This window comes from Lepisma saccharinum, chromosome 5, assembly GCF_977018435.1.
Source record: "Lepisma saccharinum chromosome 5, izLepSacc3.1, whole genome shotgun sequence".
Taxonomy (NCBI): Eukaryota; Metazoa; Arthropoda; class Insecta; order Zygentoma; family Lepismatidae; genus Lepisma; species Lepisma saccharinum.
The window spans coordinates 414,213-434,711 of NC_139233.1; the positions used below are offsets into that span (position 1 = coordinate 414,213).

At 36.3% G+C, this 20,499-nt stretch overlaps 1 protein-coding gene across 1 annotated transcript in view; it reads left to right on the forward strand.

Moving 5' to 3' along the window:
* LOC145988170 (uncharacterized) overlaps positions 1-19,995 on the forward strand; it is a 32,347-nt gene extending 12,352 nt beyond the window's left edge. The window contains exons 6-11 of the mRNA XM_083122997.1: positions 3,791-4,039; positions 6,936-7,081; positions 8,741-8,887; positions 11,082-11,308; positions 15,300-15,476; positions 19,506-19,995. Coding sequence (XP_082979123.1) covers positions 3,791-4,039; positions 6,936-7,081; positions 8,741-8,887; positions 11,082-11,308; positions 15,300-15,476; positions 19,506-19,672 — 1,113 coding nt within the window. The 3' untranslated portion in view covers positions 19,673-19,995. The remainder of the gene's footprint in view (positions 1-3,790; positions 4,040-6,935; positions 7,082-8,740; positions 8,888-11,081; positions 11,309-15,299; positions 15,477-19,505) is intronic.
* Positions 19,996-20,499: the final 504 nt, after the last annotated feature.

The window sequence follows — 20,499 nt, forward strand, 5'->3', positions numbered from 1 at the left end:
TTTTTTTTTTCATTTTTCATTTATTTAGTGTTTTAAGTCCACTTTATGCACAGTAAGGCTAATCAGGACTGGACCTACAGTTTAAAGTGGAATCCAAACCACTACGTGCCTCCACCAGGTATCGAACCCGGGACCCCTTGATTACAAGGCGACGACGCTACCACTATGCCATCAGGGAGGCCACACTTTAATTTTGTTTCTTTCAATTACTTTCATTAGCTAATTTAATGTCATTTAATTTTATTACTTCGTTGTGCCATTTAATTCTATTTTATTGTCTTGACCTTTAATATCTTTGTGATTTTCACTTTTATTATAAATATTAATTTGTATATTTTTGGTGTCAAGCTCACCCGTACCAAACTATCACGTTATTGAATTGAATTAAATTGAATTTAAACTGCAAATGGAATCTGTTGAGACTGACTACTGGTTAACCAACCAAAAAGCCACTTAGCAGACTGTTTCAACTGGGAGTTTAATTCTTGTCAAGAAAATGGTGGGGGAGGAAGGTTCTATATCCAAGACCAATCGCTCACCGAACATGCAACAGTGCAATCCTTTGTTAAGGCATTTGGAATTAAAGTATGAGGTGTGACACAAAAAAAAACGGATTGAAGTAATAACTCAGCATACTTACATTATTGGTTCCTGTCGGTGGAGTCACCTTCAAAGTAGTCTCCCTCTGCTTCAACACACTTCTTCATTCACCGCTGCCATTGTTGTAACATCCCTGGAAGTCATCTTCTGTAAGGGCCTTTAGTACGTTTTTCGTTTTTTTTAACCTCATTAACGGAGGTAAAATGTGTTCCTTTTAGTTGAGATTTGATTTTCGGGAACAGAAAAAAAGGTCACAAGGTGCCAAATCAGGTGAGTACGGCAGGTGTTCTAACACTGCAATGTTTTTTCTAGCCAAAAATTGCTGCACGGATAGTGCCTTGTGGGCAGGTGCATTGTCCTGATGCAAGATCCATCCACTTTCCCACAATTGGGACCTTTTCTTTCGAACTTTTTCATGAAGTTTCCCCAACACCTGAAGGTAGTAATGTTGATTTACAGTTTATCCATTAGGATCCCAATCAATCATCACTATCCCACGAATGTCAAAGAACACTAGTAGCATTGCCTTAAATTTGGACTTTGACATTTGAGCCTTTTTGGGTCGGGGGAGTTGGGGCACTTCCACTGCATGGATTGTCACTTCGTTTCTGAGTCGTAGGTGAAAATCCAAGTTTCGTCGACAGTTAAAACCAAATCCAACAAATTTGGGTCGTCGTCAATCCTTTCCACGATGCCCATACACAATTTCTTTTGGCACTGTTTTTGATCATGTGACAACACTTTGGGAACCACCTTCGCACAAATTTTTCTCATTTGCAATTCTTCCGTTAAGATGCATCTGACTGACTCCCTGTCCAAGTTCACAGCCTCAGCAATTGCTAACACTCAATCTGCGGTCATTTCTCACAACACGATGAACATTTTCAATGTTTCTTTCAGTCACAGAAGAACGCAGGCAACCTGGTCATTCATCATCATCACAACTCTCCCTACCCTCCAAAAACCTTTTGTGCCACTCGAAAACTTGTGTCCTTGACATGCACACTTCATCATAAACTTCCCTCAACATTTGAAATGTTCCAGTAGAAGATTTTGAAAGTTTCACGAGAAACTTCATGTTAACTTTTTGTTCTACTTTCATGCTCGTCATTTTCCAGCAACGCACTGACACACGTGTTCACACAGTGATGCTTATCTCGCGACTGGCTGGCCCGGGTCCAATTCATGCTGCTAGGGAAGGCAGGTATGGTAGTTTATCCCTGCAAAAGCAATACAGGTCAAGTTAATTATTTTTAGTAATACAGCCACAATCCGTTTTTTTTGTGTCACACCTCGTATATCTTGCATATTTATTTTATTCAGAATGTACCAAGATATTGAACACATTATTCAAGGGTTACCCAAACCAAGCTAGTACGTAACTGTACAAAGTCATGCATTGTTGTCTAGGTTACATTCAGTTGAAAATACTGAAAGTATGCATAAGTCAATGCTGATAAATAACCCGTGGCACAACAGGCAGTGAGGGACCAGCGCCTACCTGCCAACTGCCAGTCTCACTCCCACCAGAGGTGGAAGATAATCCAACCAGTTACGGAGTGACGTGTGGTCAGCATGATGAAACCCCAATCATTGTTGTAGGCTTTCATGACCAGGTTACGCTACTCATTCATAACTCCCCAATTTCCTCACGATGGTGGGTGGCCACCAGTCCCATACACTGGCCGAAATCTCAGGAGAAAAGTTGTTATGCTTCCCCCTTGGAGACTCGAACCTGCACACGTCCCGTAGCCGGAGGCCAAAGCATGATGCCTTAGACTGCACGGCAGGCCCGTAGCCAGGCAGGGGCCGGGGGGGGGGGGCTCAGCCCCCCCTGACAAGGTCACCAGCCCCCCTGGCACTTCGGCGAGCCCCCCTGACATTAGGTAAAACTATTTTGTATTCTAATTTGTTTGAGGTGAACAGTGAAAATGTAGACAGAATATATTATTTTGTTCACAACTTCGTTCGTTCATCTTGTTTATGAGCAGAAGTCTACGCAGCGGCAAGTGTTTAGAAGATTATCTAGACTTTAGAAAGTTCTTTCATAGGAAGTCTTCTTTATCTGTACCATCCCTGCTCCTATTGCAGCCTCTCGCTTGACAGAAATCTGTGACTTTGATGTCATTATCCACATTCCTTCCGCATCTGCGTCAAATGTGAACAAATCCCAAGTTTTAATGCTTTGGCCGGGGGTGGAATGTACGGTAGGCACTATGATTGAAGTTAATATTTACATTTTAACATGTATGATATAAATATCTGTATCATCAAAAATAGTATGAAGTGTGTATTAAGGGATGGTGTCAGTGGCAGTCATTAGCACTTCAAGAGAGAGATAAAAAAACTGTAGTATTTGTACACGATATTTCTAAATTTTATATTTTAAATTAACTTAATGACCCTCGACACAGATAATTTACCTTCATTTAATACTATTAAACTTTTGAAAAATTGACTTGGTTTACAAAGCCCCCCCTGATATATCGTGAGCCCCCCCTGGAGGTCGGTTCTAGCTACGGGCCTGCTGCACGGCCACAAAGCGAGACATCAAGTCAATGCTGATACCATATAGGAATCATATTTGCATTCTTTTTATGGTATGGGCCTCTCTGATGGCATAAGTGGAGGCACATAGTAGTTCAGGTCCATTCCTGATAGTGGACTTAATACAAAAACTGAAACATTTTATCTTCCATCACTATTCTGCCTCTTTAGGCTAATAACCATGATGAGGATAGATTTGGATTAGATGAAATTAATTGAAGGACTGTTAGAAAGAAGTATATCAGTGGTATCTGGATCTGAGAGTATGAATTGAAATGTCATCGCTGATACTTTTCTGAAGAATGATGATTTCTCCGGGTCCACAAAATGCTACAAGACACTTTTGCAGTCTAAATATCTTGGAAATTATGCAAAATACATAATCAGAAATTTTTTCGTCAGTTTTGCCTAACAAAACTAGATTTTATGATAAAATAACACCTACTTTTATGTTGTGCTTATCTGATATGTAAACACATGCATTTTATTTGAAACTAGCATTTCTGCAATGAACTTGTAATTATTAGTCTTTTACAATAATTAATTCAATGTAATGCAATTGACGTTAAATTACATTTAAGAGAGATGTAATTTTCTCCAGATGCTCATGAGCTCAGTCGTAGATGTTCTGTACTATTTATAGGATAGGCTGTTCTTTGAGAAGACCCTTGAACGTCTCACCAATGATTACGCAGTGCTACAATCAAGCCTTAGCCGGGTGATGCTTATGGACCAGGACGTGTCGAAGGTCCTGCAGCAAATCCAGAAGGAAGTGAGGCAGTTGGAGGCAGAGACAATCGCGGACATGAGGGAGAGGGATTCCTCCGTGAAGGCCATGCAGCAGAAAGTGATGGAGCAGTACAACAAATGCAAAGCACTCATTCGTGAAGAGGTAGGTGAACCAGTAGCATTAACCTGTTGTATTGTTTTTAGCTTTTTAAATATTTAGCATCACAACGATGAGTATGAACAGTGATTAGTGAAATTGTGAAAGACTGAAGGCTTGACATTGATGAAATTGATGAAGATGTGCTCACACCTTTGGCAATGTGAGGACTCAAAACCAGAACCTTTGAAGGTGAGATTGCTGCTCAAGGTATTGTGTAAATACAATCACATTTATCTTCTCGCTGCTGTTATATATTTTTAAATAGGTTTCTTCATTAATGGCTGCATGTAGGGATGTGCCGAAGCCAATTACAGATGTACGCATATCGGCAGAAATTGACATATGGGCATCAGCAAAAATCCGATATTTAAATCAGTACCGATAATACTAGAGTTTTACCGTCTAATAAGTTTCATATTTTAATTTTGTAAGATTTATAGAAAATTAGGTTATGGAGCACTGTGTAGTTTTTGTGATAAAATTATTGCAAACTCTCATTAAGAGAATCAACCTATCTCAAAATCAGAAATAGAGCCTAGTATTCAACATGAACAGGATCTGCTGTTGTATTGGAAATTCAAAAATGAGTATCCGAACTTGAAGGAAGTGGTGAGAAATTACTTGGGCATACCTGCTGCATCAGTATTCAGTGAACAAGTGTTCAGTTGCTGGACAGATAAGAGATGAAGTAAGTTACTTCCAGAAGTGCTTCAAGAACTCGTGTTTCTGAAGTTGAATCTGCCAGATTTAAATTTACAATATTAAGAACAAGAATTCATTTTGCATTTGAAAGAACTGCTTGTGTACTAATGTTAAATCTCTGAGGATATATATGTATATATAATAGATAGAAATGTACATAGCAAATTTATTTTTGTCATGCTCAAAATAACATTCCATTTCTGTTGAATAATTTTATGTATCGGAATTGGTTAAATATCAGCATTGGTATCGGTTGCAAATATTATGGGTGAGTACATCAGCATCGGCAAATTTTCAGCTTCGTCACATAACTAGCTGCATGTATTTCGTAAGTAAAAAAGTTTTCCTACTAAAGCTCTAAAAGATAAACTATACAGGGTGCTTCTGTGAATCAAGGATTTTAGAATTTAATTTTTGACATGTATAAACACATTTTGTACATAAAAGTACTACAAGCAGCTTGAAAATAAATACCTTATTATTATTATTACTATTTTTTAAAAAATACATTTTGCATATGACCAGGGCTCTAAAAATCCTGGTTGCCAGGATGCCATGGTGACTGAAAATTTCAGCTTGGTGACTGTAATGTTTTGCTGTAATATTGCCATTCTTGAAATTTGCATGTACAAAATTTTGAAGATTCAAAGTTCAAATTGCAGTACACTGTAAGTTAGCAAATGATTTTTTTTTTATCAACGTTGTGAATATTCCATAGAATCAGTAACACTTTCTTACTCTTTGCCCCCCCCCCCCCCCATTTCCCACTTTCTCTTGGCAAGCACTTCGTAATTACATGCTCACATGATTTAGCCATGTTTTGAATTTGGTGATGCAAAGCTTCTTATAGTATGCACAATTGCTAATAGGTGGTTTCCTGACGCCTGATTTTCAGAGCTCTGAAGAACATTTTTCGAGCACTGCATATGACCACTATTTCACTGTTGGCACTTTGTAAGTCAGGTTTTGTAATGCACCATTGACTCCTTGCACTATCACCACAGGAATGAATTCAACTTCCAGTAAGATTTTGTGTTCCAATTCTAAATTGTACTACATGCACTGTATAATCAGCCTTGAATATATCCCCGATAAAATAAGTTCTGTTTATTTGCAAAACCTGATATACATAAAAATGAACTTCAATGTTCATTTGCTAATAAGTTCTTATATTTCATTAATCAACATTCATGCCTGGCAAAACGTAGCTCAGCTTCCATAGTCTTGTCCATGTGGAGCATTATAGATCCACCATCGCATTTGAAACCCTGTCATGGAAGCAGGGGCTAGTGTTGCTAGTTTAAGTCATGGGGAGGCCTGCAGTTCACATATTTTCTGAGGTTTCAGAAATCTTGGTGGCTTACCTAACCTTTACCTATAGTTGGTATGATTTTGTAGGGATTCAAAAGTATATGTTGGTGTTGATAAATTGTCCACATTACCGTTCCACCCTGTAGAACTGGAATTCCACTGTAAATTAAATTACTATAACTTACTTACTTACGTATTGAAAGGTTATGTAAAAGCTGTGGTTCAACCAAGGATCAACCCTGGATGTTTGGTATTCTATGCTAATGTGCTACCAGTGAGCTTTCAAGCCAACATCTGGTCTTCATTCAATTTCTGCAACCAGAGTTTATAATATTAATCCACAGAGATATAAGTTTGTAGGGAGGCCAGAGATTTATTAATTCATTATTAATTGGGTGCCAGAATTTTCATGGGACACCGTTGCCAAAATTTTCTCTTTTGCTTGCTCACTGCTGTGTTTGCCTCCCCATGTTGCTATGCTTGAATCCTTGCAGGAGGGGACCATGTTTCAGCTCTTTCTTTCAGCTTTCATGAAGCTTATTATTTTGAAATTTTGCAACTTGTTTTTATGAAATTCCCATCCATGCCATGAAAGCATACGGCGCCCCACATATTCTTAATCTTAGCCTTTTGCAAAGATGATGTGATGAGTACCATGCTCTTTCTGGCTTTATCCCCCTCCCTTCCAGAGGTACTTATTTCTCAGTCTGGATTAATCCCAGAGACTCTTCATGCAAGTTCCCACCTGAAATCCCCCCAGGAATCGAACCTGGGCATCTCATGTGGCAGTCAGATGCCCTGCTGACTGGAATACTGTGGAAACCTAGTAATGTATAATAAAAATCATAACAAATTCACTTACTTGACTAAAAAATACACTTTCTAGGCTCCTGGGGCCTCTTTCCGTCGTGATACCGAGATGATAGATGAAGAAGCTCTGAGTCTTCCTCTACAGCTGGCAGAGATTGAAGAAACTTTGGACAGATTTCAAGAAGTAATGATCGTAACTAAATATGATGACATAGTGCCAAGGTATTTGGATGTTATCTTTTGATGCATGAAATTTGTTCATAGAATATGCTATCTTTAAGTGGCATTACACATGTACAGTCCTTCACCATGGGGGCCTCCCCCATGGCGCAGTGGTAGCGTCATTGCCTTGTAATCAAGGGGTCCCGGGTTCGATACCCGGTGGAGGCACAAGTGGTTCGGATCCCACTTTAAACTGTAGGTCCAGTCCCGATTAGCCTTACTGTGCATAAAGTGGACTTAAAACACCAACTCAAACTCAAACCAACTCCTTCACCATGGGTCCTTGTCTTTGCTTTTGTTCTCCAATTCCCATTATTTCCTCTCTTCCCATGATGTCTTGAGGTGGATCTGCTCAGGGTTGGAATTAGTGAGGCTTGTGGCTCTACACTCTCAGGCATTCATTGGAAAGAAAAAACATTTTTAAAAGCACTATACATTGAAGGAAGGAGATATCTGCCATACAAATGTAACTAACCATCTGATATAACGTGACCTAAAAGTTACAAATGAAATATGGTGTGTAGTTGTTAGCCTAAGGTCTACACATACATAAATCTAGACCTGAGTCTGTTCATCCATTGTATCCTATCCATTGTATCCTTCCTACTTTGATTCTCCCAGCGATATTTTGTTTACATTGCATGTAAAGTTCATTGTTATAACCATGTTCACTATTGGAGATAATATTGTACTTACTACAGAGTGATATTATCTGTTTATATACAGCTCTTTCAAGTATTTTTGGAAAAGATCTTAACAATGTTATAGATCTATAATTTTCTATATTTAGTTTGCCCCCTATCTTATATATTGATTTAACCTTAGCTAGTTTCAGTCTCAGGGAAAGTTCCTTTCAAAAAGAATAGGTTTACACTATATCATGAAGGACATGACACACGTATTTTAAACCCTTTTACAGCTGAGATTGGTTATTCATCTACACCATAAGACCATTCATTACTCATGTTTTGAATTATTTCTTAAACGTCTTTACATGAAAGTGAGTGCAAAAATATTGATTTATTACATTTTTCAATTTTTAAGCATAATGGATTATTTTGATCATTACTCGGATTTGAGTGTTTGTCTGCAAGTGTCATCTAGTATTCAGTAAACAATGTTGCTATGGTCAGTTCTCTATTTTACCATTTTGTTCAAGCATTATATTTTCTTTATCTCTTATTACCCTGCATCTTTTTATTAACCAGTTGCCACATTGCTTTGCATTTATAATTAGAGGTTTCCATCATCTTTTCATTGTGCTTGCCCTTAGCTGCTGGAATCACGCATCTGTAAATTATTCTATATTTAACAAAATATGCTTCAACTTTTACAGAAATCCAAACTTTTTTAATTTTGCTCCTCAAGACTCTTAGATGCTCACTAGGTATTATGCATTGTTCCTTCAAATGTTTTATGTTTGTATTTTAGTTGGGGGGCTATTTGATAGAAAAAAAATTGAAGTGAAGTCTTTGAAATACATCCTTTTGCTTCCACATTGAGATTTGTGATTATATTGGTCACTTATATAAATTTTGTTACGTTGTAGAGAATATATTTGGGAAAATATCTCAGAAAGCATTAGGAAGTCTTTGTATTTTTTCTAACACAAGTAACATTTGCAGTCTTCACTTTGAAAGAAAATCTTTTCTTTTGCAGGCTGCAAGAACAAACCACTAATAAGATTCGTTTGCTGCGACAATTAGAAGATAATGTATCAACGCGTGACAGTCTGCTTGAGAAAAAGGAGCATGCTGAATTTATGCTGAGGGAACTTCAGCACTCGGGCATTGAGGAGACTAAAGAGTAAGCAATTTTGCATTCAAGCAATATGATATTCAATCTTCCGTTTGTGATGTTATGCAGGCTGGTCCAACAAAAGGTAACTGAAAGTATTAAGTTATCTGTATTTTGGTTACCTTTTTTGGGCCACCCTGTATTACAGGTTTTATCATCAATATAGCTGTCCAGAAGATTAGGTTCAATAGGTATAACCCAACCCATGTCATGAACATATTGTGAATGAGATAAAAATCACATTGTCATTTCTTGTTTAACATTCTGAATTTTTGGACTGACTTCGATTTTCTTCGTTACAGCTCTTTGTGGCCTTTGACCTGCTCAATTTCATTCTTCCATTCTTCTGAATTCAACACAGTTTCCCCCCAATTTTGAATCTTCATTTACCTTATATCACTTCCAATATAACCTATCCATCTGGTCTTGGGCCTTCCTTGTGATCTTGTAGCAATAGACCTCCTGTTGTAAATTTGCTTCACAATTCTTTCTTCCAGCATTCTTTCAATGTGACCTAACATATCTTCTTGTATTCTTATATTTTATTAATTTATCCAGCTATTTGTTGAAACTTGGTTAAAATAGTTAAACTGGCTTAAAAAGTATAAAAACATGTTATTGTGATCATTACACTGAAGTGGTCAGCCGGTCCTTGCCTGATGTCGACATCAACATCTTTCCAATGAATCTGCAATAATGGGCTGACCACTTCAGCAACATGGTGAGGACAGCACATTTTTATTCTTTTAAGCCATGCAAACTACAGGGTGGCCATTAAATTAAGGGGCACCTTTTGTCACTGCAACTTTTGTATTAATTTAGCTAGTATTTTTCTTTCATTTTTATCTTTCTTTACACCAGAGGCGTGGTGTGCATGTAGCTGGTGTTACCACAGGTAACAGCAAAATGTAAAGAATTAAAAAGTTGTTTCAATAAAATGACAACATTATTAAATACGTTAATGAACACCGTTGCCGTCGAGTAGATATTGCCTAGGACATTTTTTCTGCAGCCGACAGAAGCGAGGAGGGAGGCCATTCCGCTACCCTGAAGAGGCAACAAGGGAGAAGAGGGCTCCAATGCAATGCAAATTAAAAACCTTGATGTTGACAATTCAATGAAAATAAGGAAGTTTTTGAATCGTTAACATGTGGCTTCCAATGCAGGCAAAGTTTTACACTTTCTGTGTAGTTCCGTTTCTTGGATCGATAACAGATACAACGACGCATAAATTAACAATAACAACTATTTATTACTGCCAAACAGTAAGATACAAAGTTGTACAATTTCTATAACGTCTTCACTCCAAGACCACCATACTACCGACACAGACTATTCAATCCCACGTAATGTGAGCATAGTTGCCAGTCTGCAATGTTCTGCTTCTACCATATGTAATTTGAATCCAAATTTCATAAGCTTGAATGTGATTATTTTCCTGTAGTTTACGGTTATTACAAGCATAAGAAAACAGTTTTGAAATTAAGTTTTAATTTATGTGGGACAAACAGCAAGGAAAATGGCAATAAGATGGCACGAACACGATTTGGACATTATGAATCTAAACCCAAGAACAGGTTTGTCAACTCATATCATTGAAGAGAAGCATTTGATTAAAAAGAGAAGGGTTTTAAAAAGATTAACGGGAAACACAGAGTTGAATGTCTGGGAAGCTTCGTTCATTGCAGAAGAACACTGGAATAAATTAAATAATGAAAATGGTAACATAGATCCAGTATGGAGTTTTCTTTTTAACAAATGGAGTAAGCCACCATCTTTAAAATTTAATGTAACAGAAAACATCAAGAGACTTTGTGAAAACAATGATGAATTTGAATTACCTGATGATATTTTGGATTCATAATTTTAAAAAAATCTGAAATAAAAATAAAACAGACTGCTTTTTCACAGTTAAGTTGCTATATTAAAACAATGTAACATTGACAACATCCATTATATAACGGATTCTTTTTGTTTAAAAAATTACTAATCATTGTTATAACTGCATCTTTAGTCAAAATGAAAATAAATGTCTGATGAAAGGAGTGTGTGTTCTCCTGAAACGTCACAAAGAAAAACTGTTTTCTTATGCTTGTAATAACCGTAAACTACAGGAAAATAATTCTATAATGCAAGCAATGTGTACATACAAGAAAAGCTATTGAATGTGATTATTCATGTTTTTTTTCCTTCTTTACTTCAGGTACAACAGGAAACGGGAGGAGCTGAAGAAACAAATTCAAACGGAGAAGGAGAAGAAGAAGGCTGCTTTTCTGGAGCTGAAGGAGAAAGGAGAGAAAGTTGTTGACATCCGAGTCTCACTTAAAACGATTTACAACATTCTGAGGAAGGTTGATCCGGATTATAAGGAGAAGGAGAGCCCTGATGTAGAGGACAGAGAGGAGGATGCTTTGGAAGACATTAAAGATCGTGAGTACTAACAAGGGTGATTCAAAAAGTAAGTTACGCCTGTCACCATCTCGTGTGGAATAGAGTTTATATCCATGGTGAGGCAGGCCCATAGCCAGACAGGGGTGGCTCACCCCTCTCCCCCTCCAACACTTCTGTCAGCCTCCTTGACATTAGGTCATTAGGTAAAACTATTTTTTACAATTACATTCATTCATTCATCTTGTTTATGAGTCGAGGTCTAGGTAGAAGATTCCCTAGACTTCAGAAAGTTCTTTCTTAAGGGAACTTCTTTATCTGTACCTTCGCTGCTCCTTCCACATCTGCATCAAAGGTCAACAGCTCCCAATTTTTGGGAACGAAGGGGAGTTTTATTGCTTCGAGCAGGGATGGAATGTACTGTAGGCACTATGAATGAATATTGTGCATTTTATCTTGTATGATATATATATCTGTATCATCAAAAGTAGTATGGAGTGTGTACTAAGGGATGATGTCAGTTGAAGTCAATTAACACTTGAAGAGATGTTTTAGAAGATACAGAAAAAACTGTTGTATTTGCATGATATTTCTAAATTTTATGTTGTACATTAACTTGATGATCCCCCCTCCTCCAGACACACACATAATTTACCTTCATTTAACCTTTATCAGGGCAAGCTATTTTTGTAACGTGTCCGGGGGAGCAGTGTCTGTCGGACACTGCACTGTTTTAAATGGATCTTGCCCTTCTAATGCGAGATTTTTATGTTTCATTGCTGTGGAAACATCGAGTAACATGATATTTAACCTAATCATCATTGTTATGGCCATAATTCTTGTATTCATCACCATCATCATCGTAATTGCATGTTGTAATTTTTGCAGCATAGTATATGAAACATGTTAGGCCGGAAGGTAGTGTGAGGAAATTGTTTTATTTGCTCATATATTTTTCATTTTTTCTAATTTAGCATTAATAATATTTTTATGTGATGTCTTATTAAATACTTTATTTTTTATTAAATATTTGTTAATATATATTCAAGTAGACTTCTTTACATATCAATTGTACTCTGTGGGCCTCCCCCATGACACAGTGGTAGCGTCATTGCCTTGTAATCGAGGGGTCCCAGGTTCGATACCCGGTGGAGGCACAAGTGGTTCGGATCCCACTTTAAACTGTAGGTCCAGTCCCGATTAGCCTTACTGTGCATAAAGTGGACTTAAAACACCAACTCAAACCAAACCAATTGTACACTGTGTCCGACAGACACTCCTTGTCCGTTTACTTAAGTGAAATGGAAAATATTTTTTACACCTGACCTTCTTTATCAAACAAAGTCAAATATTGTGAAATGAGAAAAAGTGAGAAACAAACAAAGTCAAAAATATCATGTTCGCAGAAATTTTCGTTTCTATAATTTATACATACAAGACATCTTGATTGTTCTGAGATATGTTGCGAAATAATAATGGTGCATGAACAGGGTAACCATACGTCCCAACAGTCCCATTTCAGAGTCATGTCCCAGTCGTTCTATCGATATTATTAAAAAGCCACCATTTGTCTCCCTTTTTATAAAAGTCTAGGCGTTATTTTGAAAACCAAGTCTAAATTTGAGTAACATTTCATGCTAAAAACAAGATATTGTATTGTTTTGTGTGTGTTCCATTATTTGTAGAGCAGCGAATAAGCATGGTCAAGTAGCGTACATGTAGTTGCAATACGGAATTGTAACAATAATTTAAAGTTACTGCATCTCGACAAACTCAAAAGACGAATCTCGCGTTGTGTGGCTGATATGTGGGGTAAGGTTTTCGGGGAGATTTATGAATGGTTGGTGAAGAATAAAGTTGCTCTCAAGAAGATTGGCATTACTCAACTTCAGTGTAGGACCAACATCAAAAGTTGATCAGAAGGAGCCAGAAACATACCAAGATTATAATAATTAATGCATTTTTGACAATGGGAGATCATATTTAAAATAATAATAATAATAATGATACATTAATTATAACAATTTTATAATTAGGCCTAACCGATTTTTCAGGAGGGGTGATAAACTGATCTCCTCGGGATGTCCCATTTTTGGGTCAAAATATTATGGTCACCCTATGCATGGAACAAATTCCAATGTTAAAAGTTTGCTGTAAGTCCATGTCATGCAGAGATAAGCTAATCGGAACTTGACTCACAGTTTAGAGTGGGGTCTGAGCCCCCATATACCTCTACCAGGGAGGGTCCCTGCACAGACAGGTGAGCAAGGAAAAGTTGACGACCAATTCCAAAACACAGTTCATCAGTCTATGTTCAACTAATAGTAGGCAAACTAGCACACAGTTATTACATGTTTGTATGCTACAGCATTATTCCCAGGCAGTGTTTTGTCTTCAATTACAAATGTGCAGGAGCCATGGAGAAATAGCTAATGAGAATTGGTCCCAGGTAGGCCCTAGAGCCAACCAAATTGTTTGCATTAATTCAAGATGACTGGAAAAATCAGGATCTTTGTTTCTAATCTGCAGCACCGTTGTTCCATAAAGTAGTGATAACAAACAATTTTTTACATTAGAGCATGGCCTCCGACCGAGTGACCGTTGGTTGGTTGGGTTGTTTGCTCATGTCTGAATTTTAACCCATTGTCTTCCACATGATTTCTTCTGGCTGGGTGGTATAGAAAACCATCTTCTCATTCTTCTCCTTCTTTTTACAAAACAGGGCTGTCTCCTCAAAATGCACTACTTCAGTTTGAGGTTAATAATTTCCTGTGATGACCTTTAACAGTCTACTTATAATTATTGTGACTGAAATCAAATTATATGTGCGAAATATTTAGTTTTAGGCTGACATTTATTTTACAGAGGGGGGGGGGGGGTGGTCCTACTGGAGCAGGGTGTTTACAAGCAAGTCAACAAGAAGTCTAGATATTATGCTTGTGGTCAAGATTTTTGGCTATTTTTTTTTACAGTATAGTAAATTTACATTGTTATATATCTGTACTGGGATTTGATAAAATTGAATACTGTATTTGGAAATTTAAAATTGTATTGAGTTGTGGTTAGGATTTGTTCACATTGTTCCTTAACAATTACATTCTTTTATTCCTGAAGTTTTGTAAAAATGTTAAATAATGTGGCCATTCCCCATCCAGGATGAAGTCTGAAGCATTAATTTTTCCAATCATTAATAATTAAAGCAAGTCTAAATCACTTGTTATGAAAAAAGGGGGGAGTCAAGAAAAAGGGAAGGAAAATCAAGAAGAAGTCATGAATTTTGGATTTCTTATTTTGGTAGACCTAAAAAGAATGAGAAAACATGCAAGTGGAGAAGGTTACAAAATTTAGAGTTGCATAATTTGTATCCATGTCCAGACATTATTAGAATAATTTAATCTAGAAGACTTAGGTAGCAGGCTATGTGACACAAATGGGAGAGGAAAGAAGAGTTTACAGGATTCTTGTTGGAAAATCTGATGGTAAGAGACCCACCCATACGAAGGCCAAGCAAATATGGAGGGATAACGTGGAGATGGACCTGAAGGAAATCTGTAAGGATGGAAAAGATTGGGTTGATCTTGCCCAGGATAGGGACAGATGGAAGGCTTGTGTTGCTGCAGCCATAAACCTTTGGGTTTAAGAAGGCTAGAGAGTTAGTTATTTTGGTAGATGCCCTGTGGAGGCTACCTGGAATCTGCAGTGAGGAGATTGTGAGTCAACCACTGAATGTGCTTCTCTGCTGAGACCTCTTTGTAATGAATAAGTTCAATTTAAAAAGTGCATAGTAATTGTTCCAAATTACATAATTATTTCAATAGTTCTCAGTTTTGTAAAGTAGTAATCACATCATGCTATGATGACAGGGGTCCCGTGTTCGAATCCTGGCCTGGGCATAGGTGTTCTTTGTGAGTGTTCCTTCATTAATATCATCATATCATCACTCATACTCATCTTCACAATTAGCCAAAAAGTGGCAGAAAAACGATGCTAAGTAAAAAAATCAAATATAAATTACTATTATTTTTAATTTCAGCAATTGTCTTGCTTGACGAGATCAAAGCCAAAGCTACAGACCTGATGAACAATGTGATTGGGCTGAATAGGGATCTCTGGGAGGAGGCTGAAGAGAACTTCCACCAGACAATGCTGAAACAGGTCGGACCAAAGCAGATACGCGTCGAAATGCAGGAAGAAGAAGAAACTGTACTGTGTAAGTAGAAAGACGAGGCTGTAGCTTTCATCTCATGCCAGCACTAAACTTTCCCCACAGGAAGAAAATTTGTAAAATGGATTCAAGGGGCCTTGGTTCTCCATGATGATCTGTTAGTGACAATGCTTAGGTGGGGCTGTCCCCATGTCTCCACTCCTCCATTTTTAGAAGCAAAGAATCTTTTGAGTGTAAACTGTTCCAAAAAAATGTAACGTACAGTTCCCTGCGTACTTTGCACCATGCCATGAGGCATATATAGATGGGATGTGGGGTAGGACCCCACACATTCTTGGATCTTTGTTATTTTGGAGATGATGTGATCACCACCATGCTCTGACCACCTTCAACCAGGGTTACCCTCCAGGTATCCACTTATTTCAGGCTGGGTGAGCCCCAGAGTCACTTTATGCAGAGACAAGGTTGGGAAAATTCCTAACTTAGATCACCAACCCTGAGAATCTAACCCTAGTCTCCCACGTGGGAATCAGATGTCCTACTGACTAGACCACAACAGTTCATGTTATAAAAAGATTAAAATGGAACATTTTGTAGCATCCTTTTTGTTTTCTAGTTTATTTATAAGTAATTAAGGATTTATTCTTTTCTTCAATATAAAGCACTCCCGATTTTAATGTTAACAATAAAGTACTTCCAACTATCTCGAAACAACTGTGTGGTATATAAAAGCTAGCAAATAAACAATTTTATTTAATTTTACTTTCAAAATTGTAAAAATGAAGTAAATTGCAATATAATAAAAGTAATGCATCATACTTAGGGATGTATACTACAAGAGAAATATTTATAAGTAATTAAAGGGATCACAAGTTTTGAATTATTGGGAGAGGGGCTGTATTTTGTTGTGCACTAATATCACGTTGAGTAGATATCATTTTTTACATTCGACGTGCATACTTGTTTGTTTTCTAAGTACACTCTATGATAAGGTAGGCTAATCAGGGCTGAGCCTACAGTTTATAGTGGGAACTGAACCAGTGTGCAATGTGGCTCCACCAGTGATCGAACTCAGGATCCCTTGCTTATACATACACACAGAAGTAGCTACATATGTATCGTAATTGTAATTTATTCTTGTTCTGTTGACTACATTGTAGATATTTCTATCTGCAGCAGTATAGAGCACGTCATTTGTTACATATAACATTAGCATGATTTCAGTACAAATACATCCACTTGAATACTTATTTGGGATGCAGTATAATTAAAGTTACAAGTATATATTATTACATATCGGTTTGATTACATACATGGCATATAGCAGTTATGGTTACAAATATATATTACATACCCTTGATAACATATTTGGGATGTAGATCAGTATAATTGAGTTACAAATGTATATTACATCCACTAGATTACATATATGGGATGCAGATCAGCATAATTGAGTTACATATATATATTACATACCCTTGATTACACATTTTGGATATAGATCAGCATAATTGAGTTTCAGATATATATTACATCCACTATGTTACATATATGGGATGCATATCAGATTAATTAAGGTTTCATACATGTTGATATATTGTGTCCAATTGATTATGTACATGGGTGAGACAGAGAAAGTAGTTTTAGATATGCTGTAGAAATTCTTCTATGCTGTAGGGTGATGTTTCTAAGAGATAGTTTTTTATTTTATTTTTGAATAGCTTAAGATTTCTTTCCTCCTTTATTTCACATGGAAGTTTATTGTATAGTAGTATTCCTGTGTTTCTGGCACTCCTTTTGTATAGGTTCAGTCTGTGGTTGTCTATGTGTATATTTGCCTTTGTTCTTGTGTTATGATTATGTATATTACTATTTTTATTCAGGTTTTTGATGTTGTGCTTTACAAATAGGAGGCATTCTAATATATATAGGGATGGTACTGTGAGTATTGAAAGTTTGGTGAACAGATTTTTACAAGATGTTTGTGGAGGCTCTTGGACCATAGTTCTGATGATTCTTTTTTTGTAGACTGAAAACCTTCGACAGTTTTGTTGAGTTCTACCATCGCAATATGCCATACCTTAATCTAGATTCTACACTTGAAAAATAGAGGATTTTTACCATTTTTAATTTAGAGATACTTCTCATTTCCCGAATTGCATAATGTAAAGTGGCTAGATGTTTACATGGATTTTCAATATGATGACCAAAATACATGTTTTCATCAAAATGTATGCCTAAAAATTTTATTGTTGTGGTTTTTTGTATGATTTTTGAGTCTATTTCGAGTGTTGGACAATCTTTGTTTTTCTGTTGTGTCGTGTGGAAGGCCATGTTGCTAGTTTTTGTTGGATTTAGAATTAGTCTGTTTTCCTTGCACCATCCATTTAATTTTTTTAAAGTGTTATTTGAATTTTGCTGAAGAGAGTTCATTTTACAATCTACAATACTTAGAGAGGTGTCATCTGCGTAGAGTAGTGTAGTTCAATTCAATTCAATTCAATTTTCCTTTATTAAAGTTGATGCAGGCACAGCAGATGAGTGATCATTTATATATAGCAGAAACAACAGGGGACCTAGTACACTTCCTTGGGCACACCAAGATTATTTGTATTGGTATTCAAAATTCGCCTGGTAATGTTGCCATGTGATATTTCTACAATTTGCTTTCTGTTTTTCATGTAAGATTTAAACCAACTTAGAGGAATTCCTCTAATCCCATATCTTTCTAGGTTTTTAAAGAGTATATCATGGTCTATGGTATCAAAAGCTTTACTTAAGTCATAGAAAATTGTTGTGTTTAGTAGTTTCCTTTCCATGTGGAGAAGTATATTTTCTGTGAATTCATGAAGTGCTGTAGTTGTACTTTTGTCTCTTAGAAAACTATGTTGGGTTGGTGTTATAATTTGGCATGTGTTACAAAAATTCCTTAGTCGTTTCTCAACTGCATGCTCGATTATTTTAGAGAACACTGACAGTAGTGCAATTGGCCTGTAGTTTTTAACATCATTTTTTCACCTTTTTTATAGATTGGTATTATTTTGGCTGTTTTTAGTTCTTCTGAAAAAATTCCACTTGAAAAGGGGTTTCACTATTTGCAAATGGCATGCTTTTATAATGTGGTCTGTTATTTCATCAAGTCCTGCTGTCTTTTTGTTTTTTAGTTTCCCGATAATTTGAATAATCTCTGAATCATCTGTTGGTTCCATAAAAAATGTTTTTGGGTTCCAGTTGATTGTCAGTGATGATGACTTGTTTTGGGGGGTGAGGTTTTGTGGGAATAAGTTTCTATGAAGTAATTATTAAAAACATTTGAGATTTTTTGGGGGGTGGTTGTCAATGTTATTTTGTCTTAGCTTTAGGCTTATGTTTTGGTGGTTCTTTGGTGCGGAGTTGGTTTCTTTCTTTATTATATTTCACGTTGTTTTTGTTTTATTTGTTGTGTTGCTTATCTTTGTCATACTGCTGTTTTTTTGCAACTTTTAGAACTTTCCTGTAAATGTTTTTGTATGTTGCATAGTTGTTCCAAAAAGTGGGAGTGTTATTGGTTTTGCTTTCTCTGTGAAGTGATTTCATTTTTTTCTTGAGATAGTAATTCCATTTGTAATCCAGCTTTTGTTTTCTTTATTTTTAAGTTTTCTACGTTTTTCAGGAAAGGTTTCTTTATATAGAGATTTAATAATATTAATAGAGTTGTTATATTTTTCATTTGTGCAGTTTGAGCAATGAAAACTACATGCAGGCTATGTTGAATTTGCTTTGTTTTTGTGTTAATACCACTTGTTCCTTCTCTATTTTATATTTGTAACAACACTGGAGCAAGTGCTCCCAATAGGAGCAGGTCTTGAACTTTTTAATTTATAGCACATGTTCAAAAAGTTGAGAAATGAATAGATGTTCAGTTTTATTGCAAGAAGTAATGCTAGGGTTCTTTCAGTAAATATTGTCGTATCAAGTGTCCCTCTCAAAAACTCTGTACCTGACACCAGCATCAGTATTAAAATGTAGATATGTAAATTTTAAAGACTAAAAATGCAGAAGTTTTTCAGTGAAGATTAAATATTTTGCTTCCAGGTTTGGAATCAGATGGTGAGATAGAAGATGGCACAGTGGTCACGCGAACTGATGTGAAGAACAGGAGCAACAAGATCATGGAACGTCTCCGCAAGCCCAAGAGAGTCATCAAGTCAAAACAGCGCTCAGAGGTCAGAGAGCACCTCCGAAGCTTGAAGTGGATATAGGCTGCTCACATGTGTACAGAAGTCACCAAAAATGATATTGTCTAAATCCATTCTTTCTGCAGAGCTGAAGTTATGCAATTTGTATTTTTTTCAGTGTAAAATTGACTTAAATTAACAAATATGCAACGTTGGATGTTACTCCAAATTATATATTAAGGAAATGAGAATAGTGTGATATAGATTAATATAAATATGTGACATTGCACTTTCATATATGATTAAATGAGCAGAAAAATTGAGGTGCAGTGAATGGATTCCAAAACATAATATGTTACCAATTTACACCAAAAAACTGAACATGTATTTACATAAATAAAACATTGGAATTGTTTTTTATAAATTCTTTTATTATTTATTAGGGATATACAGATTACTTGGTACATTATCGATATTTGTATGACAATCAACACAGCTTGCTTTCATATATGAAACTTTTGCAGGTATTAAAATATGAATATTGCACAAGGAACTTATATTTCAAAGGTTTTTCTATTTTTTTTGTAGGTCAAAGATGTCTAAATTACAATTCTTTAATGTCTCAGAATTATTTTATTTATGAGTTAATGTGCATAATTATATTACAGAGTGGCAAATATGGCTGCCATGACATTTGTCTCAATAGGGTCTCACTTTATCGGACAAGACTTAAACAACCCTTTGGTCAAAACCTCGCACTTCATCTTCTGACATCAGGCTAAATGCTTTCTTTGCTAGGATAGGCTTGTTAGGTTTACTACAAACCTTTTTTGATTTACAGAATTTCAAAGAGAGCGATTGTTGCAAAACTAAAACAGAACCGACCCTTTTGTTGATCTCATGACGATAAA